Raw genomic sequence first — 26,251 nt, 5'->3', positions numbered from 1 at the left:
ATATATCAAAAAGCATAAAATACCTAGGAATACATTTAACCAAGTAAATTAAAGACCTATACACTGAAAACTATAAGACAGTGATAAAAGAAACTGAAGACACAAATAAATGGAAAGACAGTCTATGCTCATGGACTGGAATAATTAATAGTTAAAATGTCCATACTAGGCGCCCGGCTAGCTCAGTCGGTAGAACATGAGATTCTTAAAATATCCATATTACCTAAAGCAACCCACAGATTCTACGCCACCCCTACCAATATACCAATGGCAGGGTGCCTAGATGCCTCAGTCCGTTAAGTGTTCAACTCCTGATTTCAGCTCAGGTCATGAGATTGAGCCCCACATCAGGCTCCATGCTGAGCTTGGGATTCTTTCCCCACTCCTTTTCCCTCCTCCTCTACTCCTCCTGTAGCTTACGCGTACGTTCTCTCTCTAAAATAAATAAATAAAATCTTAAATTTTTTTTTTAAATTCCAGTGGCATTTTTCACAGAAATAAAACAAAAAATTCTAAAATTTGTATGGAGCCTCAAAAGACCCTGAATAATCAAAATAATCTTGAAACAGAAGAACAAAGCTGAAGGCATCATGTTCCCTGGTTTCAAACTATAAAAGAGAGCTAAGCAAAACAATAATCAAAGTAATCAAAACGGTATGGTACTAGCATAAAAACAAGACACGATAGAATAGAACAGAGGGCCCCAAAATACACTTATGCATATATGGTCAAATTAATTTATGACAAAGGAGCCAAGAATACACAATGGGGAAAAGGGCAGTCTCTTCAATAAGTATTACTAGGGAAAATGGACAGCCACATACAAAAGAGTGAAACTGGACCACTACCTTACATCATATTCAAATATTAACTCAAAATGGATCAAAGACTTTAATGTAAGACCTGAAGCCCTAAAACACCTAAAAGAAAGCACAGGTGGGGCGCCTGGGTGACTCAGTGGGTTGAGCCTCTGCCTTCAGCTCAGGTCATAACCTCAAAGTCCTGGGATCGAGTCCCGCATCCGGCTCTCTGCTCAGCGGGGAGCCTGCTTCCCCCTCTCTCTCTGCCTGCCTCTCCGCCTACTTGTGATCTCTCTGTGTCAAATAAATAAATAAAATCTTTTAAGAAAAAAAAAGAAAAGAAAACACAGGCAATAAGCTCACTGACATTAGATTTGGTGATGGTTTTTTGGATCTGACACCAAAAGCAGAGGCAACAAAAGCAAAAATAAACAACAGGACCCCATCAAACTAAAAAGCTTCTGCACCACAAAGGAAGCCATCAACAAAACGAAAAGGAATCCTAGTGAATGGGAGAAAATACTTGGAAGTCATGTATCTCATAAGGGGTTAATGTCCAAAATACATCAAGAACTTATACAACTCATCAGTAAAAAACAATTTTGACTTAAAAATGGGCAGAAGGTCTGAATAAACACTTTTCCAGAGAAATAATGGCCAACAGGTACATGAAAAGATGCTAAACATCACTAATCATGAGGGAAATGCAAATCAAAACCATAATGAGCTATATTCTCACACCTATCAGAATGGCTATTATCCAAAAGAAAGGAAATATCAAGGGTTGGCTAGGATATGGAGAAACCTGACTGCCTGTGCACAGTTGCTGGGTATGTAAATTGTTGTAGCCACTATGGAAAACAGCATGGAGGGTCCTCAAGAAGTTAATAATAGAAACTATTATACAATCTAGCAATTCAAATTCCATATAATTTTCTGAAGAAAATGAAGACAGAAATTTGAAAAGATAAATGTACCCCTATGTTCACCATAGCATGGTATTATTTACCATAACCAAGACATGGAAACAACCTACTTGCCACTGACAAATGAATGGACTACTACTCAGCCATAAAGAAGAATGAAATTTTGCCATTCATAACATGGACGGACCTTGAGGGAACTATGCTAAATAAAATAAGTCTGACAGAGAAAGACAAATATGGTACGATCCAAGTTCAAAAACCAAGTTCCAGGGCGCCTGGGTGGCTCAGTGGGTTAAAGCCTCTGCCTTCAGCTCAGTCATGATCTCAGGGTCCTGGGATCGAGCCCCACATTGGGCTCTCTGCTCAGCAAGGAGCCTGCTTCCCCCTTTCTCTCTGCCTGCTTCTCTGCCTGCTTGTAATCTCTGTCAAATAAACAAATAAAATCTTAAAAAACAAAACAAAACCAAGTTCCTAGATCAGACACAAACAGAGGGGTAGTGAGCGGGCAAAATGGGTGAAGGGAATCAAAGGGTACAGACTTTCAGTTACAGAATAAATAAGTCATGTGAATGAAACGTACAGCATGATGATTATAGCTAGTTAATGCTATACTACATATCTGAAAGTTGCTTAGAGAATAAATCTTAAAAGTTCTCATCATAAGAAAAAAAAAATCTGTAACTATGTATGGTGATGGATGTTAACTAGACTTACTGTGGTGACCATTTTGCAAAATATACAAATACTGAATCATCACTGTATACTTGAAACTAATATAAATTTGTCAACTGTATCTCAACACAAAAAAGATTTTTAATTAAAGAAAAAGGAAAATTGGGGGGGGTGGACTTGAACACTGAGTTCACGAAAGAAGAAATGCAAATGGCCAATAAATATACACAAAGATGTTCATCCTCTCTGGTAACCAGAAAAAGACAAACTAAGATCACAATGAGGCAAATATTTTAAACTCAGTAAAACTGACAAAAATTAGTAAGTCTGATAACACCAAATGCTGATAGGGATGGGAATCAATGAGACATTTTAAGCACTGCTGCTGGAGAATAAACTGATACAAACATACTGGAGAACAATATGGAACTACCTTATAAAACTGAATTTCAGCATACCCTATGGGTCCAACAATTCCACTTTTAGGTTTATACCTAGAAATAGTACTCTTATATGCATTTACCAAGAGACAACAAGAATGTTCATAAGAGCAAAAATCAAAACAACTTAAATATTCATAAACTGAAAATAAAATGGATTTATAGATATGTGTATAATGGAATAGCTTACAGCACCGAAAAGGAATATCTGTATACCTACAGATCTGTAGGTATACCCCAAAACAATATTAACACAAAAAACAAGTTCTAGAATTTGACATACAGCATGATATCACTCATAAAATTAACCAAGCAGAACTTAGTGACACGTATGGAATTCAAAAATATCAAAAAATACATTTTTTAAAAAGCAAATGATAAAACATAAAATCTAGTCATCACTTCTTGGGGGCAGGCAACAGGGATAGAGGAGAGAAGGAGCACATGGTTGAATATGAGGGATTTTAAAGATTCATGTTCTTGAGTGGTAGGTTCAACACATACTCACTGGATGAGTCATCAGTACATTTTAGGCTAATTTAAAATACATTATGAGAAGAACAACTAATAGAATTAAAGTATGTTTCAGTATTCATTCAGTAACAGGTATCTGAAGAAAATAGTTTGAGAAGTGCAAATTTAGTTGCATCTATCTCTAATTCCTTACTACTTGAGGTATTACCGTTTATGATTTTGAGAACGTTGAAGTGAGAGTGTAAAGAAATAGCAATATAGAGAATATACTGTATATTTAGAAAAAATTTCGGATTTTTTTCCTATTTATTCTCTTACCCCATTTGCGAACATTAACAACTATGCAGACGATAGGATTTGCAAAATATAAAAAATCATTTTGATGTCCTACATCATTTGTACAATTTTAGACTATTTGAATGTAAGCTCAAGAAGGGCATTCACTTTGTTTTCATCTGTACCCCTTGGCCTAAAACTGTCAATAAATACTTGCTAAATGACGAGGTAGCTTTTGACAAATGAATCACTCACTGCATGATTCCAGAATACTTGCTGACACAATTCCCTTACCTACTCAAGATAGCATAACAGTGCCCTCTTCTGGTTCTACTTTATAGTGGAAATAAAGTAACCTACTTTGCTATTCATGTTGCATTATTATCTTAAGTATAGTAGAAACAAACCATGCTGGAATAATTAATAGTAACATAATTAACGTACCAGCTGTAACTTCTAAGGAGAATATGATTCTATAATTACCATCTGTATTAAGTCAACTCATCAATACAAAATACAAAAATCTGAAGAATTTTTTTAAGCTTCATAGTCTGGTGTTTGCACAAAATACAAAAATCTGAAGAATTTTTTTAAGCTTCATAGTCTGGTGTTTGCACTTAATCTAAGGAAGCTGAGATAAAGTTAAGTAATTAAAGTCATAAGTAATTTCTATGTAAATCATAAGACTCCCCTTACAGATGGTGTACCTTTTCTCAAACACTTAAAGAATCTAAGTATGTTTGCATATATCATCATAGATTTTTTTCATTCAATACGGATTCTAATATTAATGAAATTACTTTTCACTCTAAAAGATATGTGATCTCCAGTAAATATACAGTTTCAACTTTCTAATAGTTGACAGAGTATAATATAAACTCATCTCTAATATATATTATATAGTCTTGTTTGTGTATGCAGAAAATATGTAATCACAATAAATCTCTTCTATTCCAAGTGGTAAGTAAAGACCCCCATTTATAAAATCCAATTCCTAAAACAGAACCATTTTAACTTGTATTAAAAATTCAATTCTGGGGCGCCTGGGTGGCTCAGTGGGTTAAGCCTCTGCCTTCAGCTCAGGTCATGATCTCATGGTCCTGGGATTGAACCCCGCATCGGGCTCTCTCTTCAGCAGGGAGCCTGCTTCCCCCTCTCTCTCTGCCTGCCTCTCTACCTACTTGTGATCTCTGTCAAATAAATAAATAAAATCTTAAAAAAAAAAATTCTATTTTATTTTTCAGTTCAGCTCTGCCAATCAGCTCACCTAAGACAACATTTAAATATATGAGGTAACTAAAGTAACTGGAAAATCCACTCAGGTATCACAAGTAAGGCTGCCAAGAAAACATAAAAATATTTTGATATCTGTATACTTTTTTCAACTTTTAAAATTTCTACTATTCTAGGGGCACCTGGGTGGCTCAGTGGGTTAAGCCTCTGCCTTCAGCTCAGGTCATGATCCTGGGGTGCTGGGATCGAGCCCTTCATTGGGCTCTCTGCTAGCAGGAAGCCTGCCTTCCCCTCCCTGCTGTCTGTGTGCCTCTCTGCCTACTTGTGATCTCTGTCTGTCAAATAAATAAATAAAATCTTAAAAAAATTTTTTCTACTATTCTAATAATGCTGGTTATAAAATAAATAATATATTTAAAATACTATGAATTGTTGCAATTATGAATTTTTAAAAGGACTTTTTTTTTTTAAGATTTTAGTTTTAAGTAATGTCTACATTCGGGATGCCTGGTGGCTCAGTTGGTTAAGCGTCTGCCTTCAGCTTAGGTCATGATCCCAGGGTGCTGGGATTCAGTCTCACATTGAGCTCCTTGCTCAGCAGGGAACCTGCTTCTCCCTCTGCCTGCCACTCCCCTTGCTTGGGTGCACTCACTCACTCTCTCAAATAAATAAAATCTTAAATAATAATAATAAAAAAAAATTTTTTTAAGTGATCTCTATACCCAACATGGGGCCTGAACTTACAACCCCAAAATCAAGATTGGCACGCTCTATGGACTGAGCCAGGTAGGTGCCCCTTTAAAAAGGAATTTTAACATATTACTTTAAATAGTCTCTTTTTAGAAAAAAATTACATACATACCATAATCAGTATCAGAGACAAACAGCAACCAATCCATACCGAAGAATTTTACAACTAGAAAAATGGTTGCCATTACCCTGCTCAGTCTCCTTTAGCCAATGGGGGAAAAAAGGAGCCCCAGAGCAGTGAACTGACTTGCAATGGTCAGATAACTGTTTAGGAATAAATACTAAAACTTTCTAAATCAATATAATTTCTACATTGCCGTTCAATAAAGTTTAAATCTTTTTTTTTTTTTTTTTAGATTTTATTTATTTGACAGAGAGAGAGAGAGATCACAAGTAGGTAGAAAGACAGGCAGAGAGAGAGGGGAAGCAGGCTCCCTGCTGAGCAGAGAGCCCGATGCGAGGCTCAATCCCAGGACCCTGAGATCATGACCTGAGCTGAAGGTAGAGGCTTAACCTCCTGAGCCACCCAGATGCCTCAAAGTTTAAATCTTTATCCGATTTATGACACAGTAATATTTTAATTATTTGGTCAGATCTGAATTCAGCAAACTGATGGTTTCATTATGTTTTAAAACCAGGAAAGAACACACTGGGCTAGAACCCAACTTTAATCCCTTGATCCTTTAAGTTCTTAGCTTCAGGCTCTGTATCTACAAAGTTAGTGCTTTATTAAATGATATCTGAGGTTCCTTTCACCTCAGTAATTCTGCGATTTTCCAATACAAAAGTTAACTCTGTTACAATGCTCTGAAATTATCTATTAATGGGGGTATAACTCCCCTGCTAGACTATCATGATCCTTTAGGGCAGGGCACATGTTTTACTCATCATATATCCCTCCACAAAGGTAGCACAGTGGTCAAAAAACCTTTTTTTCAGACATAAATTTAATGTGTATATTTTCTAAATCCCTAAGATAAAACATGTTTCACTTATGAAATCCCCAAAGTACAAATAAATGTGTTTCATAACCAAATTATCTATTATGTAAAGATTATGAAAAAACAAAAGTTTTCATTTTCAAATGGTAGTGAATTTCTTGTACCATATCCAGTCTCAAAGAAGTCTAGTCTATGTTTTATGATGATTGTACAAAGGAATACTATGAAGAAAAGTTCCTGAATTATGAATTAGATAATTGGCTAAGTAAATAATCCATCTTTAGACAATCAAGAAGTAAATATACAAACACTATCAATCTCAGATAGGCACTGACAGCTTTTCAGTGCCTAGAAAGAAAAATAGATGACTTAATAATAAAAAGAGAAATACTGTATGCCTTTTATAAGTACACAGCAAAATATGTCTCCAAATATGCCATTCAAACTTTGGCTACTTACTTGAGGGCCCAAGGACATCTTTGCTATCACCAAGAAGCTTTAAATGCAGGGTAATTGAGCAGCAAACAAATACAATCCAAACCAGGAAGAAGCAAAATGCATCAGGATTGAAGCAGCAGTGAAACAAAAGGACAAGGAAAATAAGCATTAGTTTATAAGTAGAAAGCACATGCACATCAATCCTAATAATCATAATTCACAAGGAATTTCCTTTGCCACACATAAAAAGATCTTGGCTTAAGCATTATCAAATATTTGTTTAAATTTTGGAAAACAAAGATGGAAAGACAAAAATGAAATCAAATAAGTATTTTGTTTTGAAAATTATTCAAATCAAAAATTACTTTCAATTTTAACTCAAGATATGGGTTAGGAGTGGTAAATTATTTAGAAATGTAAGGGAAAGCCCAAAGTTGCTCATTCCTTATATTTAAATGGTTTTAAAATCTATAGCACCCATGCACTATTAAATATTAGTTCTGCATGCCATGAAAGCACTAACTCTACATAGAAATCCAGTCTATCTCTTCTATAAAAAGAAAGGAACATTTACCGAGTGCTTATTATATGCCAAGCATTGTGCAAAGAGCTTTTACAAAGACATCAACAAAGTAGAACAAATTTTTTCTCAAAAGGCAAAAAAAAAAACCAGAGGAATACTGATTAGAATGATAAATTGATAAATTTTATTGTCAGACAAATTTTCTTAGGAGCCACTAAACAGGAATTATTAGCACATGGATCTACTGATCTTTAGGAAGTAAGAAGACCCAATTCTGAAATGAGTAACTTGCAATTAACTAAAAGAAACAGTAAAAGACTACTGACCTTTTGTCTAGTAACTATTTTAACATAGAACATTATGCTAAATGTTGCCTACAGAGATTATGCTAAATGTTGCCTATGGACAAGTGTTTTGGTCTCCTTCGGTAGAAATAGAGTCCTTATTAGCTTTCCTTCATCTCAAATACCAAGTATAGTAACATCAAAACTAAAGTTGCAACAAAAATAAAAAATTCCCACTGATTACATTATTGCTTGCTTTTATTTAAAGGTAATGAAGGAATCAATTATCTGTGACCAAAAAGAAAGGTAGCAGTTGTTTGCTTTGCCTCTTTCAGAAAAATCTTGGCCCTGTTACTTCCCTAATGCTCAAAATTGTGTTTTAACTCCTTTAAAGATATTTACTCTAGTCATTTTTCTGCAGTTGCCCATTCTTCTATAAACTGATTTCAACTTCACAGATAAACTAAAAAAAATACATCTATAATGACAATGAACTAATTGTGCTCAAGTCCCTGTTACTTATGGCCATGTTATCACAACTAGCAAGCATGTGGGAAAAGATTAAAGTATTTTTGGCAGGAGAGCTCTACAAAGGCTCCAGTGATCCCCATATCTTTGTGTATAATCCCCTCTCTTAGAGAGTATTTTGAACTCACTTAAACAATTCTAATGAACAGAATATGGCAGAAGTGAACGGATGTCACTTCCAAGATTACACAGTAAAATGACCATGACCTCCATCTTATTTATAGTCTCTCACTCTCCTTGGGGAAAGCCAACTGCAGAGTCATGAGGCAGCCTTGTAGATAGGCCCATGAGGTGAAGAAATGATGTCTGTCAACAACTGACTACTTGAGTTTGTAAATAAATCTCCTGCCTTGGCCCTCCTTGCCCTCCATCCACCCGGTCAAGCTTTCAGGTGAGACTGCAGCACACAGCCTCCCCAGTAGGTTGACTGCAACCATTTGAGAGATTTTTGAGCCAGAGACACCTAGTAAACTGCTCTTGGATTCCTGACCCACAGAAATTATAAAATAACAAGTACTTGTTGTTTTATGCCACTTAATTTTTGGATAATTTGTTATATACCAATAAATAACTAATATGATACTGGAAAACAGAAAGAAGGAAACTGACTTGACAGGTATTTCATAGACAGTCTCTAAAAACATCTTTTTGTACTGATATGAATAATTACTAATTTCCCTAGATTTACCATTAAATATGAATTTCTTGAAGGAGAACAATGGTTCTAACCATATATGCACAACTGGGACTATTTAATTTCACAAGGCCAGTCATTTCTGAAGGTTTTTTAGTTGGTCTTCTATTTAGGATAAACGATTAAGTTCAATTTCATCTTACATATTTTCAAATTTTGTTAATTAGTAGCATTATATCAACTTCTTTGCAGCTGTACTCCTTGTCTGTTTGCTCCCAGAAAATAATCCCTAGCATACAGCAAATTCTGGTATTTGTTTCAAATTATGCTTTCAACATAACTTCAAACATGTTTGTCATAGAAATCTGATTCTATTAATCTTTTTTTTCATATTGAGACACTGAGGAATCAAAATAAACACTGTCTATTCCTATCACTGATGGCCCCATCCAAGTATTTATGAGTACCTATTATATAGACAGGTATTTCAGGCACCAAGGGATATAGCAGTGAACAAAAAAGACAAAAAGTTTGCCCTTTGTGGTAGTTTTGTTCTAGTGGGAGAGATGTACAGTAACATACTAAACAAGTAAAAATGTGTTGCATATCATATAGTATAAAAACTAAGGAAAAAATAAGCAGAGAATAAGGACACATAAAGTGTTAAGGAAGAGGGAGTTATAATTTAAGATAGGGTAGCCTAAGAAGACTTCACTACAGAATTGACTGAATAAAATGAGGGAGTTTATCATAACGATATGAAGGGGAAGAGTATTCTAGGCAGAGAGAAGAAGTGTAGAATTGAGGAGTGGGATGGGAGCAAATCTGGAGGGCTTGGAGCATAGTAAAAAGTCCAGAGAGGCTGGAATACAAGGAGGAGAGTAGTAGGAAATGAAGTCAAAGAAGTAAAGGGGTGCCAGATTATGTAGGACCTAGTCAGGACTTGGCTTTATTCTGAATGAGATAGGAAGCCACTGGATTTCTGAGAAAAGGAGTGACATAATCTTATTATGTTTTAACAGGATTGTTCTGGCTGCTATGTTGAGAATGGAATAGAGGGACAAGAGTATAATCAGTTAGGAAGTTACTGTAATACTCTAGGGGAGAGTTGAAGGGAAACTTGGACCAGGTGGTAGCAGTGAGGGTGAGAGGAAGTAGGTGAGTTTTAAATATATTTTGAAAGTAAAGCCAACAGGATTTCCAAACAGAACAAGTATGAAGTTTTGTTGTTGTTGTTGTATTTGTTTTTGTTTTTTTTTAAGGAATCAAAATGATATAAGAGTTGCGGTCTGAGTACCTGGAAGAATGGAACTCTCACTGTCTAAGATGGAAAGGACAGTGAGAAGGGTTAGTTTACAGAAAGAAACAGAAGTGCTAAGTTTGAGACAGGTTAGCCATCCAAGTCAAAACATCAAGTAGGCAACTGGACATACAAACCTGTATAGAGAAAGGTTTAGGTTGGTAAAAAACAGTATAAATTATAGTATGTGTGACAGGTAGGGTATAAGACCTAAATGGCTAATCACAGGAGACTAAAAAATGTGACAGAAAAAAAGAACAGGCACCAGAAAACATACATTATAATGGAACAACAGAACTAAGAATTAAGCTGAAACACTCTAAATAAAAGTGGAAATTAAAAAAAAAAAAATACGCAAGACTTCAGAAACCTTCCCCAGAATGTTGCAGATACAAAGGCATTAAACTGTAATACAAATGAAATTACCCTCCCAGAGCTGCCCTGTAAGTAATGCCAATGGGAAATGGGATATAAGTAATTGAAGATTATATATTAATTTTACCAAGTAACTTGTAACATCTGTATGCATGGCTAAATTGCATACTACGCTTCTTACTTTTACTGCTTTTAGGACCTGGGCCTAATTTGTACAGCTCCATGTTGTATAACACATGAATAAAGACAATGTGAAATTACTGATGTGGGAACACTCTATACAAGTATCTTGTAAAGTTTAAAAAATAAAAAGCTAGCCACTCTTCTTGGCTTTTGTTAGAGAACCAAAATATTACGTGAAACTCAAAGAATCCCGGAACTTTTCCTCAGCTTGTTCAAAAAAAGACCATTAAAGATATGACAGAAACATTTTCTCTAACTGAATAACACCATATTTGTCATTATCCCTTCAACAATGTCCACACAGTCATTTTAACAGTTTCTTTCTCCTATACACAGATTCTCTGTTTTGGCACAAAGTACGGGGTGAAAGTGATAAAATAATAGTAACATGCCTAGAATTGTTCTATTTACTATTAATTAGTATGCTAACAACTATTTTAACTAAAAGCATGAAATACAGCCATTACCTAAATCTTTACTGAATTTAGATGACAAACCTCAGAGAAAGAGCATTATGCAAAAATGGGATTTTACTTAATGTACTTCTGAATACTTGCCACACCATCTATAATGAGCATAAAACTTGCCATCTTTCAGAAGTATAAATGAATAGGTAGAAGTTCATAATCACACCCTTCATCCTAGGAAAACCCTTAGTCCTAAGCAATTCAGGACAGATGGCCACTTTATAACACAGAAACAATACTATAAGAACTATTAAGCCTGATTCCATTGCCTTAAGCACAGCACCTCCCCCTTAACATACATACGGATTTGACTTAAGCCATCTTTTGAGCTTAAGCCAAAGCACAGCTTTGATACAACTTGAAAATAAAATTTCAAAAAAAAAAAAAAAGTTTCAAGCAAGTTGCTCCTCTTCCCCCAACATAGTTAATCAAGTTGTGTTCATAGAAGCAATCCTTCTGCAGCTGGCTCTCAGAAGCCACAATTTGGAAGGAGGATTATATAAAACCCCCCAAGAGTGCTCTATTTAGTGTTATCTTTGGCCCTTGAAGTAAGAGTCTTCAGTGAGAAATCTAAAACACAGCAGAGATTTGTTTGTTCTTCCTACAGGAGTCCTCTTTCTACACTCAACTGAACTTTTTATATTCTTGCAATCAAGTACGAAACACACATTGTGTACATTTTATCCCTGGGTTTTATAAGAGATATTTTACAGAAATATTTTTCTAGGAACTAGAGCTTATCACTGTTAGATAGAGATTATTAATTGGCCTGTCAGGCAGTTATTTTAAAATAACCTATTCAGACTTTTGATTCAGCAAATGCACTTCTACGAATGTACACTAATGATCACCCAAAATGTTTAAAAAGATGTGTCCACAGATATTTATCACATCACTTAGAGTAATCTAAGAGTATTCTATTATTAAATAATACATTCATACAATGAAATACTATGTAGCCATTGAAGTTTTTTTTCCCACTGTCTGAACATCATTCATTATGTGCTGACTTTTAAAATAGGTTAAAAAAAAGTTTTTATGACTCCACTTTTTTAAAATTTCATATGTAAGAATATACATATGAAGAAACTTAGTAAAGAGGCCACCAAAATACTAAAAGTGGTTGCCTCTAGAAGGTAGAATTTCATTTATTATATTCTTCTGTATTGTTTAAATATGCCCCCATTGGTATGCATTATTTTTACAGTTAAAAAAAATTAAATCCATTCACATTTTGGAAAAAATGAAAACATTTTTAAAGTGATCTTTTCAATCTACATGAATTACTTAGTATAACGACATAATCTATGATAAAATACAGTGAAAAATATATTTTAAGAATCCAACTCGAAATCCTCAAAAAATAAAAAGATGTTAACATTTCAAACATAGCACCATATATTACTCACTGTCTCTTGAACTTCAGCAACTTCTGAATATGGCAAGATCTAAAAAAAAAACAAATTTTCTCAGGAGTGATTTAATGTCAAATACTTGAATCTGAATTTAGAAAGCACCCATGTATAAATGAATTGAGTGGTGCACTAATCTTATAAGAAGTAGCCCCCCCCCCCCAAAAAGCGCAACAATATGTTTACACTGGAAACCAAATCCTTTTAAAAACAACAACAAAAAACTCTGAAGCTTTGGGAAATTCCAGTCAATCTGCCAATCTGTGAAGTCCTCTCTGGCATGCTCTGGGGCTTTTTCACAGTTTTTATCCTCCCTGCATGTATTTAATTCTATCAGCCTTTTCCCCATGTAAACTTTCTCCTCTTTTGGTTTCTAAAGTACTCTACTCCTCTGCCTTCCCTTCTCCTGTTTTCCTGACTCCACTCTTCTTCTCATTCAGTAAGTCAGTGGCCATAACCAGTGCCCAGTCCTCAATTGTTTGTTGTTTTTTCCCTCTATCTACTCCTTTTCTGCAGATTGTGTTCATGCTCAAGGTGTATTTATCACCTTTATTCAGAAGACTTCCAAGTCCTACCCCATCTCTAAAACTTCACTCCAAAATATTGCTACCTGTATGTTCAGACATTAGCGCAAATTAACTTCTGGTTCTAAAATCTATAAACAAAGGAAGGGCTCTAAAACCAGGAAAGTAGTTTTAGAAAGCATCTTTAAGTCAAAAATAGCACTCAGTAGCTTCTCTCCGAAACCAGCTTCCATGGCAATTTGCCCAAGTCTTTCAATGGTAGCATCTTTCTCTCACTCAGACCAAAACCCTTAAATCATCTGAGACTCTTTCCCCCCAACATCTCATGAAGTCATTAAGTTCTGATGATTTTTACCGAGACAATGTCTACCTCACGTCTAGTATTTTCCTTCAATTCTCATTAATACTATTACCTAGGCCAGACCCACATCACTTCATTTCTCTCTCCCCTTTCAATAAATGTTCCTGCATTACATTTCACCTCACTCATTCATTTACTCTGTTAGGTACTAGAATTAAAAAACACAATAAAGACATGGTTCCTACTGCCAACAAGATGACCATATATTGAAGACTGTATGTACTGTAATAGTAATTTATGTGACATTGAGTTAAGTTATCTTGTTTAACCAATATTACTCCTCCTTTGAGCTAGCATCATCATTACCAAGTAATTGAACTCTGAGATCTTCTTCTCTGTGAATACATAATTATAAATGTTACAACTTTCCAGAATCATTGTGAGACTTAACAACAGTTTACATGAGTGGTACAGTTTACATAAGTGTACTTTGTAGATTTTTTTAAAAAGTAGTATGCAGACATAGGTAGGATTACTTAGGAGTGCACAAATAACAAAGACTAAGAAAAAACCAAGAACTTCATTCAGCAAATTAATTCCATAAACTATCACATTGGCCATGTTATTCCTCCACTTAAAAACATTTGATAGTACCTATTCTTTAGAAAATAAGTGCCAAACCTGATACTGAAATTGTCTACAGCATGGACCAATTATTCATGCCACAGGGTGTTCCGATCCCCCATAAGATAGCTTTGCAATTTACCTAAATTCTGTCTAGTAAAATTGATTATGGTCAGAGTGATTTGCAATTCTCTTCCTTTCTTTTTGCTTCCCTGTTCAATAGCTTGAAAGTTCCCTGACCTTGAAGGCTCAGCTCAAATTGCCAATTCTGCTATCACAGTTCAAGATAAAACTCTGACTCCCTAATATCAGTTCTTCATCAACATAATTAGTTGTCTCATAGTATTTTCTCTATTGCTACCACAAATAAGAAAAAAATGAATTTTTACTGAACTTTTCCCTAATATTATAATGGTCTAGTACTCTGCTACCAAATAGAACTTTCTTCAATGATGGAAAAAGTTTGTATCTACAATATCCAGTAGAGTAGCTACTAACTACATGTAGCTGTTAAATTCTTGAAATGTGGCTACTGAAAACTGAGGCGCTGAACTTACTTAATTTAAACATAAGTGACTATACTATTAGACATTTCAAGTCTAACCAATCTTACCACTCCCAGCTAAACCTCACTGATCACTCTTTAGGACCAGCCATCACGGATCATTCCTTTTCTCAAAACTCTCCCCGCTTCCCCAGTTTCCAAGCTATTTTCTCTTTTTTCTTCTTCCCTCTTGTTGCTTGGCTCCCTTTCCCTTCTGCCCCTGCCCTCCAGGTTGTATCCTAGAATCTCTTTTGTCCCCATTCAACATGCTTTCCCCAGATGATTCCATTGACTTAATTTTTAAATGGGGTCTATTCACCAACAACTCCTCAAATTAGTTTCCCTCCTTAACCTCTCCTGAGCTCCTGCTCCTTAAAGGTTTCCCAGCCACCATCCTGCTGCACTCATTCTTCTTATCTCAGATAAAGTATCACATCCTTGGTGGGGGATTTCCTGACCTCCCACACCAAGCAAAACAAAGGGATACTATATCTGTGTTGTCACTGCACCCTTCTATCAGGTAGAACTGCAGGGGAGAGCCCACAGAGTTCCATGTGCTCCTAGAGACAGTGCCACTTCAGCACACCACCATTTTCCTGACTGAGGAGGTGAGACACCTAATTCACCTTCCCCACAAACCTCAACACTTACAGCGGAAGCACCACAGCCTGCCTAATAGACCTGCAAGCTCCACAATGGCAATTATCCTTTAGGACTCTGTTCAAAAGTAACTTCATCAAGGGCACCTGCGTGACTCAGTCAGTTAAGCATGTGACTCTTGATTTCAGCTCAGGTCATCATCTCAGGGTCCTGAGGTGGAGCACCACGTGGGGTTAAGATTCTCTTAAGATTCTGCTTAAGATTCTCTCTCTCTCCCTCTCTCACAGTGCCTGTGTCGCTCAGTTGGTTAAGTGTCTGCCTTGGGCTAAGGTCATGATCTCAGGGTCCTAGGAGTTACGTGTTGGTCTCCCAGCAGCAGGGAGTCTGCTTCTCCCTCTACCTCTACACTCCTGCTCATGCTCTCTCTCTCTCTTTCTCTCTCTCCAATAAATAAAATCTTAAAAAAAAAAAAAAAAAAGTCTCTCCCTCTGGCCCACCCCCACTCTAAAAAAAAAAAAAAAGTAACTTCATCAGAAGATTCCACAGTATTCTCAGTATTCTCACCCATCCCCTAGATTCTCTATCCATCTTACCCTGCTTTATTTTTCATCATAACAATCACCACTTAACAGTATATATTTATGTATTTTTTTTTCTTCCTCCACTAGAATGTTAGCTCTACTGAAGTAGGAACTTAAGTTTGTTTTGGTCACTGTTGTATCCCTTAAGACTAGAACAGAGCCTAGCACTTAGGAGGCAATCAACAAATACTGAATGACTTGGGGCGCCTGGGTGGCTCAGTGGGTTAAGCCGCTGCCTTCGGCTCAGGTCATGATCTCAGGGTCCTGGGATCAAGTCCCCCATCGGGCTCTCTGCTCAGCAGGGAGCCTACTTCCCTCACTCTCTCTCTTTGCCGGCCTCTCTGCCTACTTGTGGTCTCTCTCTGTCAAATAAATAAATCTTAAAAAAACAAAAAAAAAACAAAAAAAACAAATACTGAATGACAAATGCATGAATGAAAAAAAAGGTTTAGTCATTATTATAACTCTAATACCTAGCAAAGAATTTCTTAAATGTAGTTTGCTGAGTTCCTATTTATGAAATGAATTGGTTTAAATTCTCTAACAGCAAAAAAAGTCTTATTCATCTCTGTATTTTCCAAACCTTAACATTCTGCTTGCTTTACATAGATCACAAAGAACTAATATGGACTTGAATTCTGAAATCTGAGTTCTAAGCCTAGCTCTCTCAATATTCTCTATTGGATAATCTATTTACTTGCGAGTTAAGTGCTTAATAGTTCTACTTTTGTTTTTTTAAACTATGGGCATGTCACAGCAGCCAAAGGTCTTAATAGGAATGAACTGTTAAAAACAATGCTGCTGTTCTTTTGATTTTTTTAGTCCCCTCTCACCTACCACCACAGCTATTCTACATACAGAGAACACAAAGCCAAAAAGAAAGTAACCAGCTTCTTTTACAAATGGGAACTGAGTTATTTACTAGTGAAATAACTAATACTCTCCCTGAACCTATCTTTAAAGATGGATGTATGGCAGGCAACCTTAGACCAGAATGAGTATAGTACCACAGATGGAGAAAAGGCCTGAGGGTAGGAGGGAGGGTTGGAAGTCATCTTTCTGTGCCCTTTTTTCTTGGCAATACTGGACAGATCACTGCCCACCCTGTCCTCAGTACCAGTGTGGAACATGATTTTATACCAACTAGAAACATTAAACACAGTTCTAAACACTTTGTTTTTAAACTGTAGGTGGCTCAGTGGGTTAAGGATCTGACTCTTCAGCTCAGCTCAGGTCTTAATGTGAGTCGTGAGTTCAAGTCCCCCACTAGGCTCCACTACTTAAAAATAAATAGAATAGAATAGAACAGAACAGAACTGTGCATATGTCCAGCTGCAGTATTGCAGGAAAGGAGGTTGACCACTGTCTCTCACTGCTCTTTTCCCCAAATGAGCTAAGTGATTACAACCAGAGAGACAGTTTGTGACTATGAGCTATGCTCAGAGCAAATACACAGAAAAATTCCCTAAGAAACAGAAATATATTGGTGGGAGGGCAAGTGGAAAATGATGAAGCAATGATTTTAAGAGATTCTTCTACTCTACAACATATATTCCCTAGATCAGCTGAAAGAGCCCCTAGGCTCTTTCTCTTCTATCTAGGACAGTATCAATCAGACAAAGCAATGAATATTCCCAAAAGAATATTATTCCCAAGGAAGTATAAACTCATAAACAAAAATAATTAATATCCTAAGGAGTCCAAATGCTATGAAAGAAAAACTGAGGAGTCTCAGCTGGAGAACTAATTAGTGAACCAAACCCATCAAAAACTTAAAATAATGATAATAAATATGCTCAAATAGATATGAGAGGATATTGTAAAAATAAATTATGACCAAACATTCACAGAAAAGCAGCTAGTAATAATGAGTATAAAAATATTATGATGAAACAAAGTATATAGCAGGATTGATAAGCAAAACAAATATAATAAATAAATTAGTGAGCAGGAAGAGTGATGAAGGAATTCAACAAGAAGGCATAATGAAAAGAAAAGAAGGAAAACACGAGAGATAAAAAACAGAAAAGTGCCATATTCCCCAAAGAGGTCGAGACCCCTTAAATAGGGCACAATGTATTCCAAAAAGTAACAAAATAATAAATCTTAAATGATTTTGAAAATTATTAAAAAATAGATTAATTTCTGAAAAAATATAAAACGCTATAACCATTCCATCAACTTTCACCTGCAGGCATACATACACAAAACAGTAGTCCTAACTGTATAAGGACTGGAAAGAAATAAACTATTATTTGCAGATGAATCAGACAAAACATTAAAACTCTTAAAGACAAAATAGGTAGGCAAACAACCAATATCTGTAAATGTCAAAACAAAAACAGAAACAAAACAAAAACAAAAACTGCTTGAAAGATACAGATCATAATGCTAGCACAATATTACAATTTTTTAATAGTTAAATTTTATTGTGATCATCACTCCCTCATTCCTGAAGACCCTGTCGTTTCTTCTTTCTACCCTGCCCCCACCCCCATCACCTTCTGGATCCTTCTTTTCATATCAGGTAGCTATAAATTATTCTTCTTTAAAGTGTTAATTACTAAAGGCTTGAGGAATTTTCAAACTTTTGGGTCTCCAGATCCCTTCACTGTCCCAGAAATTACTGAAGACTGCAAAGAACTCTTCTTTACTGTGGATTATACCTACTGATATTTGCCCTATTATAAATTAAAAATGAGAAACTCACTATTTTAGCCACATAATTAAAATCAACAACAGAAATAACAAGTCAGGTTGACAGTATATATACTTGGCAATGATGTGATGAAATGGTATTTTACTTTTGTGGTCTCCTCCCCAAAACCCATAAGGACCAGAGAAAAACAGACAAATCTCAATTGAAGGACATTGTGCAAAATATCTAACCAGTACTTCTCAAAATTATCAAAGCCATCAAAAACAAGGAAATCACAGTCAAGAGGACCCTAAGGAAACATGACTACTAAATGTAATGTGCTATTCCAGATAGGATCCTGGAACAGAAAAGGACAACAGTTAAAAACTAAGGAAATCTGAATCGAGTATGGACTTTAGTTAATAATGTTATCAACCTAGACTCATTAATTATATCAAATGTACTATAAATGTGTTAATAATAAGGGAATTTGAGTACAAAGTATATGGGAACTCTATAATATTTTTCTATGCCTATAACTATTCTAAAAAATAGAGTTTGTTTAAATAAAAAAGCATTGCTTAGGAAAAAACTAAACTAAGGAAACTTGAAAACACAAGAATACACAAGCACACACTCCATTAGCCAGTAGATTGATGACATCAGCACCTCAGGTAGTCTCTGGAATAGAGCACTGTACACTCATGAGAAAATGAGAAAAGAGGCAAATAACATCGAATACCATTTACTGAAGAAGCTTTCCAAGCATAATGGAAATACCAAAGATTTCTGGCTTAGAATTCTGCCGGTGTACTGTGTAAATCACTGGTTATTTTTCTTTTTCAAAGCTAACTCTTGTGCAACTGGGTGGCTCAGTCAATTAAGCATCTGCCTTCAGCTCAGGTCATGATATCAGGGTCCTGGCATCAAGTCCCAAGTCAGGCTCCCTGCTGCTTTTCCCTCTCCCTAGGCTACTCCCCCTGCTCATGCTCTCTTTCTCTCAAATAAAATCTCAATTTAAAAAAGCTATTTTCAACTCCCATTAGAGTTGATTAGAGTCCCATTATATATCTGCAAATTTTTTATGTTATATTATTCAAGCTTCTAATAAGAACATTTAACAAGTCAAAAAAATGAAGCTATAATAAGATAGAATCTAAGTACCCTTACAGTAAGAAATAACTGAGTGGTATTTTCCCACTTGGGAAGTGCAAACATTACAAATATTGAAATACTACTAACTTACAATGTTCATAAGTTAAAGATGATAATAAAGCACAAAGCATATTTGTCAAACTGCTTTATTCTTTTAAAAACTGTCTCCCTTTAGTAGAAGGTTCAACAAAGTTGTAAAATGGCAAAATGATTAATAGTTTAGAAGATAAAATATAGGTGGGTTTATTCGTGTGAAAGGTAAGGACTAGTCACAGTTATTCTCTCCAGTCCCCATTTGTGTAAGCCAGTTAGGACATTAATTTATACCATCAGTGAATTAACATATCTAGGCAATGATCATCCATGGCTGCTATTATCACAAGAAGAGAGACAGACATTATATGCCTCCTGATGGTAATACACAACACCCTCAATAAGTATACTTGTCAAAAAAGAGTCTGAGCAAGTCTCTAACTCTAATGACCAACTTGTGAGAAATTTAAGTGACTGAAGAACACATTAAATAATCACCATGGGGGAAAATCCAGACTGTGGGAAAGCCTACAGGACAAACCACCTTATTTATTTCAATAAACTGAAAAGGAAAAATTAAAAACAGATACAAGAGAGACTTAAAAGATTAAAAAAAGACCTCAATGACTTATCAACCGAGGCCAACATAAGGATTATAAGAAAATAATATTTATGAGACAGTCAGGGAAATTTAAGCATTGACTAGTTATTTGATTAAAGAATTAGTTGTTTTTAGGATACTAATGATATTTATGGTTGAAGTTTAAAGAAAAGTCTTTATATTTTAGAGATATTTACAGAAATACTTAAAAACAAAATGATTTATCCAGGATTTGCTCCCAAAAAACATGGGATGGGAAGGTGGGACTACAGATGATACAACACGGAACTGAATTGTTAACTATTGAGGACAAGTGATAAGCACATGATGATTCACTACACTAGTCCATCTTTTTAAAAATATATTTGAAATTTTCCATAATAAAAAGTCCAAGAAAGATAGCACCACTCTTAAATGTGATTAAAATATAAAATCTTACAGTTAGAAGCAGCTATTAGAAAGAAAGAACTTTTTTAATCTAAGAGAGAGTATGTAGATAACAAATTGGTGACTAAAATTTCTAGTTGTTTCATTATTTTACATTAGAAGATCTCTGCAACCTAAGAATTTACATAATTTAGGACCACTCAAAATAATACTTGATGTTACCAAACATTGGGGCAATTCCATTAACTGGCATGGCAAAATATACAAGCTATACAATGTTGCCAAATATTATATACAATAGCCACATTTCTTAGAATAGGATTTAAACCTCTTGGTGAAGTCTAGTAACATACCAATTTTACTTTATGAACACCACAGTAAACATGAAAAAATCACCTAGTAAGTATGTAAAAATGAAAGTTTCAGGAAGTTGGATAATCTCAAGGTCCATTAGAAAGACACTCATTTACTACATTCTAAGAATTACTGAACTAAATCATCTTTGCATTTACTTACATTTCAGAAATTCTTTGATTCAAAGTACCCCATTTACATCAGAATCGTAAGAAAGATTACTTCAATTGAGAGCATCTTATAATACAAAAGATTCACGAGTATTTTAAAAACTATGTTCTCTTCTGAAGTCATTTATATAATTCATTTATAATACACAAGATTTTTACCTCTAACAGACCTTCTAAAAGAAGGTTACTTCCAGCAACAGAAATAATATATAAAATATTTTTAAAAATACAATGACTGCCCTTAAAGTGAAAAACATATTCAGGTTTTGAATTTAAAAAAAAAAAAAAAAAGCTTCACATAGTCTACTTCAATCTATTAATAAAAATTTAACTCCTACACTTTAAGCATTTCTTAGTGGTTAATTGCTAAAGTGATCTAAGTTCTGGACTTTTAAAAACTATCACAAGATGCATATTAAATGTATACTTGTGTCCTGAAATATAGTAGTTCCATGTACAGAGATTCAATCCGTATTTTTTCAATATTTACTACTTAAGACAACACTACCACAAAAACTGAACTATACACAAGTGGAATAATGAATGGGCAAAAGAATTTTTTTAAAAGAGAAAGTAAGGTTGCTTGGGTGGCTCAATGCGTTAAGTGTCCAACTCCTGACTTCAGTTTAGGTCTTGATTTCAGGGTTGTGAGTTCAAGCTCCTGCTGGGCGTGGGAGCCTACTTAAAAAAAAAAAAAAAGAAAAAGAAAAGAAAAAGTAATCTCCTATGGAAAAAGAATACTAAATTAATGGACACTGACAGTCATACTGAGTCCAAACTTTAACAATCTCACACCAAGACTCCTATAATAGTCTCTTAATATCTTTTACTCTTCCTAATCGTTTTATATCTTGCTTCCAGATTCATTGATCTACATAAAAATATTCAATGATATACTATGGCTTTCAGATTCAAGTTCAAAATGCCGGGTCTAGCACTCAAAACCTATGATTTTGGTCCCTTTCTGCCTCATGAATCATTTTTCCTGTAAACTACCTTAATTTTTCTAATTCATTTCTCCCTAAAAAAAAAAAAAAAGCCATACGCAGTTAATTCTCCCCATTTAGCTTTGCCTCATGTTATCCTCCCTTCCTAGAATACTCTCCTTGCTCATTTTCAATCCTATACTATTTACCTGTGCTTGTCAAAGTGTATGTTGTCTTAAGAAAACTCTTCTAACTACCCCAGTGTATAACAACCACCCACTCTTCACAGCTTGTAAATCTTGCCTTGTTTTATGTTCATCACTTAACACTGAGTAAATCTGTTTTTGCCTTATCTATCCATCTCTCTAGTCTTCCCTGAATAAACCCAATTCAGAATATATTGTATATCTCTTGGCATCCCCTTCATCAGGCATAGTACTTTGTACAAAGGCTGCAATTTTAAAAAGTCTACTAATATCTTAAAAACTAGTACCTGCAATCATTTTTAAAAACACTACGAACTCATACTGACACACTACTTCATATTTTCAAAGAACTTTCTGGTTTCTTTTGATCATACTGACTCTATCAAGTACTCAGAATGAATATTCTTGCCTATACATTTTTTTTAGAGTATTTGCCTCAATATTTTAGGAAGAAAAACTGAAATTCTGAGAAAGTATAAAGCCAAAATTACTGAATAGCCTAGGGCTTTTTTCAATGTGTATTACTGCCTCTCCTGCCTTCTAATTATTTATCTTTTTGGACAGAAAGCTTAATACAGCTAGGTGTATCAACAATAATAGTAATAGCTTTTATTTACTGGATGTTTATAATGTCTGTGGCTTTATAATAGGCACTTTATAGATATATTATCCCAATCAAAACTCAAAACAGGGAAGCCTGGGTGGCTCAATCAGTTAAGCATCTGCCCTTGGCTCAGGTCAGGATCCCAGGCTCCTGGGATCCGATCTGGCACTGGGCTTCCTACTAAGCAGGGAACCTGTTTCCCCCTCTGCCTTGCGGCTCCTCCTGCTTGTGCTCTCTCTCCCTTTCTCTCTCTGACAAATCAATAAAATCTTTAAAAACAAAAACAAAAACAAAACAAAACCTCAAAACAATTCTGGAAGGTAGATATTACTACTAACTTTATATAAAAGATGAAGAAACTGAAAGCCTAGAGAATTTAATTAATTACCCAGGTCATACAACTAAGCAACAAAGCTTAGATTTTAATATGTAGCTAAATGTCTACAGAGTCCGTGTACTTATCCACTTCTCTAAGATCTAAACAGTAACCAGCTTAGGCGGTACAGTTCAAAGGTGATATTTTATAAATAGGTAACTCAAAAGTAGATCTCAAGATTAGTTTCAAATACATAATATTTGAGTAGTGCAACTGAAATTTTTGGTATTTTTTTCTTTATAATAAGCTACAATATTTCACAAAAGAAACAGAGTGAACAAGAAAAAGAAAACTGTTCTCATTGCTTTTAAAATATCTTGCTCCAATCTCTAAATATCAGCACGATTTAGAATAAAAAATGAATTAAATTTTATTAATACATCACAGGTATTCTGGTATAGAATTTAATACTGTCTAGATATTAGTTTAAAAGAGGGGCACCTGGGTGGCTCAGTGGGTTAAAGCCTCTGCCTTTAGCTCAGGTCGTAATCCCAGGGTCCTGGGATCGAGCCCCGCATCAAGCTCTCTACTCGGCAGGGAGCCTGCTTCCCCCCCACCCCTCTCTCTGCCTGCCTCTCTGCCTACTTGTGATCTCTATCAAATAAATAAAATAAATAAAATCTTTAAAAAAAAAAAGATAACAGTAAATTTTAAGTAATTCTATTCAGAAAGACAGGCACAGAGCCAATACATTAGTGGCAAAGTACTGAAACACCCCTTAAGCTGTGTGAGCTCTTAGAGAAGATAATTAACCTCCAGCTCAGAACCATTTTCTCTATCTTTAAAAGTGAGAATAAACAAATACCTACCTTTAACGGCTGTTGTGAGGGCAGTCTGACAAAGCACACACTTAGAGAATAGCAACTATTGTTATTATTGGCATTTTTATTATCAATGAGATTTAAAATATTTCAGCTAAAATAGTTAAGTCCACTAACCTTAAATAAGATATTTATGGCAAAGTATACATGTTCTAAGACAAGGTCTTAATCTTAACTTTTTGTTGAAATCATAGTGAAAATAAAATAACCTACCATCAGTTTTCCTTTCATAATCGCTGTGACAATAACCTTTGTAAACCAAATTACTTCCATGCCCATTTTATTTTCTATTAACAAGTTATTTTAAAGTTTAACTTTCTTTGACCCTTTAAGAAACTAAAACAAGTCTGAACCAGAAATTCAAAAAAGGCTGGGAACAATTTAACACAAGTAAACAAAATAGCATTTTGTTATCAATCATTAGACTGTCCCTAAATCTGAGTCTGAACAAAGGACTTTCATTAAATTAAAATTTACAAACATCTCAACATAATTCCATAGCAATATGAAACATAGAAAAGTTGGCCTCTGCATTATCCCAAAGAATTTACCATCCCAAGGGTTGGAACCAAATAAATACAAGTAAGCAGAGAAGGAGATAGGATGGAAATATCAGAAAACTGACTGGGTTCTGCTTCAACAAGCTTTAAAATATCTGTCATTTTCATGCCAGCAAAAGTTAAAAAATTACTTTAAATTTTTTTAAGTTTGTTTTAAATACATTTTTTAAGATAAAATGATGGCTTAGATCAAACACTTCATAGCTGTAGGTGATAGTACCTTATTATGCTACATTTGAACACTCACCGAAGTTTGATCAGGTTCTCCATCTGCCAAACCCGCATCCATAGTGAAAGAAGGTAAGTATATGCTTCTCTTTCCATTAATATTTAGCCATACTGTAAATTTGAAAATCCTGGAAGAAAAAAAAATCCTATGTATTAGGACTAGTATAAAACTGTGAGAAATGGAAAAATCAGTAAGTATATTAGGAGGAAGAAATCATTTTAGGATGAGGTTACTGGGAAATCCAATCATGGAGAAACAGATTTTGACATGGGCCTTTAAGAATGGTAAAGATGCAGAGAAAAAAATGGAAGAAAAGAAAATATACCAAGTAACAAACAGCAAGAGCAAGGTTACAGATATGAGATTGTTCGAAGTGAAATGTTTAAATCTACCTACAATTAAGGAAATAAATGTTCTTTTTTCTCATGATTACATTGGCAAATATGCTAATATTGCCAACACTGGCAAGAATGTAGGACAAAGTATTCTAATATACTTTGGGAGAAGAATATAAATTATAACAATTTTTGGCAGGGCAATTTAAAAATATGTATACTTCAATCCAGTAATTTTGAGGCTAATAATTATGCCATATTTGTTTATACAAATGCAAAAGATATATAAACACATCCAACAAAGTAATAGAAATGATGAGAAAATTCGAACTTTAATGTCAATCATTAGGAGTTTGCTTAAATTATACTATAGACATAAAATGGAGTATCATGTAGCAACTTCTAAACATCAAGTAGGTCTTTACATACTCTTACGTATTTACTTTATATATAAACTAGAATGAGGGCCACATTAGGTGGAAATGGCAAATTATAGAACATTACATATAAAATACTCATGTTTCTGTGTTTTCCCATTTTTACAATGAATATGTATCACTTTTATATCTTTATTTTGAAAGTTTTAGAAGCATGTCTTTATAACAAGTCTTTTTCTTCTGAACTTTTTTTAACAAACCTCCAAAATGAACTCTTACAATAACTATATATATTCAAATGTCTCTAATAACCTCTCTAATAATCCTTCCTTAAAAGCGCTAACAAAACCAAAATCAGTAAGTCAGCAAAATTCTGGTCCTTTCTTTAAGTCTGAAAAACATTTTCTTGTTTCTGCAAATATAAAAGGCTACGATGAAGTATAAACAGTGGGGATAATACTTTTTAATTGGGCTTTGGAGGGCTATCATTTGGTTTCTTTGATATAACCAATACAATCAGCCCAAGCTAAGTGGACTTTCAATTTATAAACCTTAGGTATCCTTCCTTACTATATGTATTACAATGCATTGTAATTATTTGTTCTCGTGATCTAATTCTCTTCAGGGACAAAGACTGCATTCTACTGAT

General features: G+C 34.8%; 1 protein-coding gene across 2 annotated transcripts in view; it reads right to left on the bottom strand.

Annotated features, from left to right (window-relative positions):
- Positions 1–26,251, bottom strand: part of OSBPL8 (oxysterol binding protein like 8) — a 150,258-nt gene that overhangs the window by 80,040 nt on the left and 43,967 nt on the right. The window contains exons 2-4 of one of the 2 annotated variants that reach the window (XM_080810442.1): positions 24,909–25,017; positions 12,654–12,692; positions 6,972–7,008 (exon numbers count right to left, since the gene is read on the bottom strand). In XM_080810442.1, coding sequence (XP_080666568.1) covers positions 6,972–7,008; positions 12,654–12,692; positions 24,909–24,950 — 118 coding nt within the window. In that variant the 5' untranslated portion in view covers positions 24,951–25,017. The remainder of the gene's footprint in view (positions 1–6,971; positions 7,009–12,653; positions 12,693–24,908; positions 25,018–26,251) is intronic. The other variant, XM_080810443.1, reaches the window with a different exon arrangement.

The sequence above is a fragment of the Martes martes genome, assembly GCF_963455335.1.
Source record: "Martes martes genome assembly, chromosome: 8".
In the NCBI taxonomy this organism is placed as follows: domain Eukaryota; kingdom Metazoa; phylum Chordata; class Mammalia; order Carnivora; family Mustelidae; genus Martes; species Martes martes.
The sequence above is the reverse complement of the archived record's forward strand: the minus strand, read 5'-3'. Positions and strand labels throughout refer to the sequence as shown.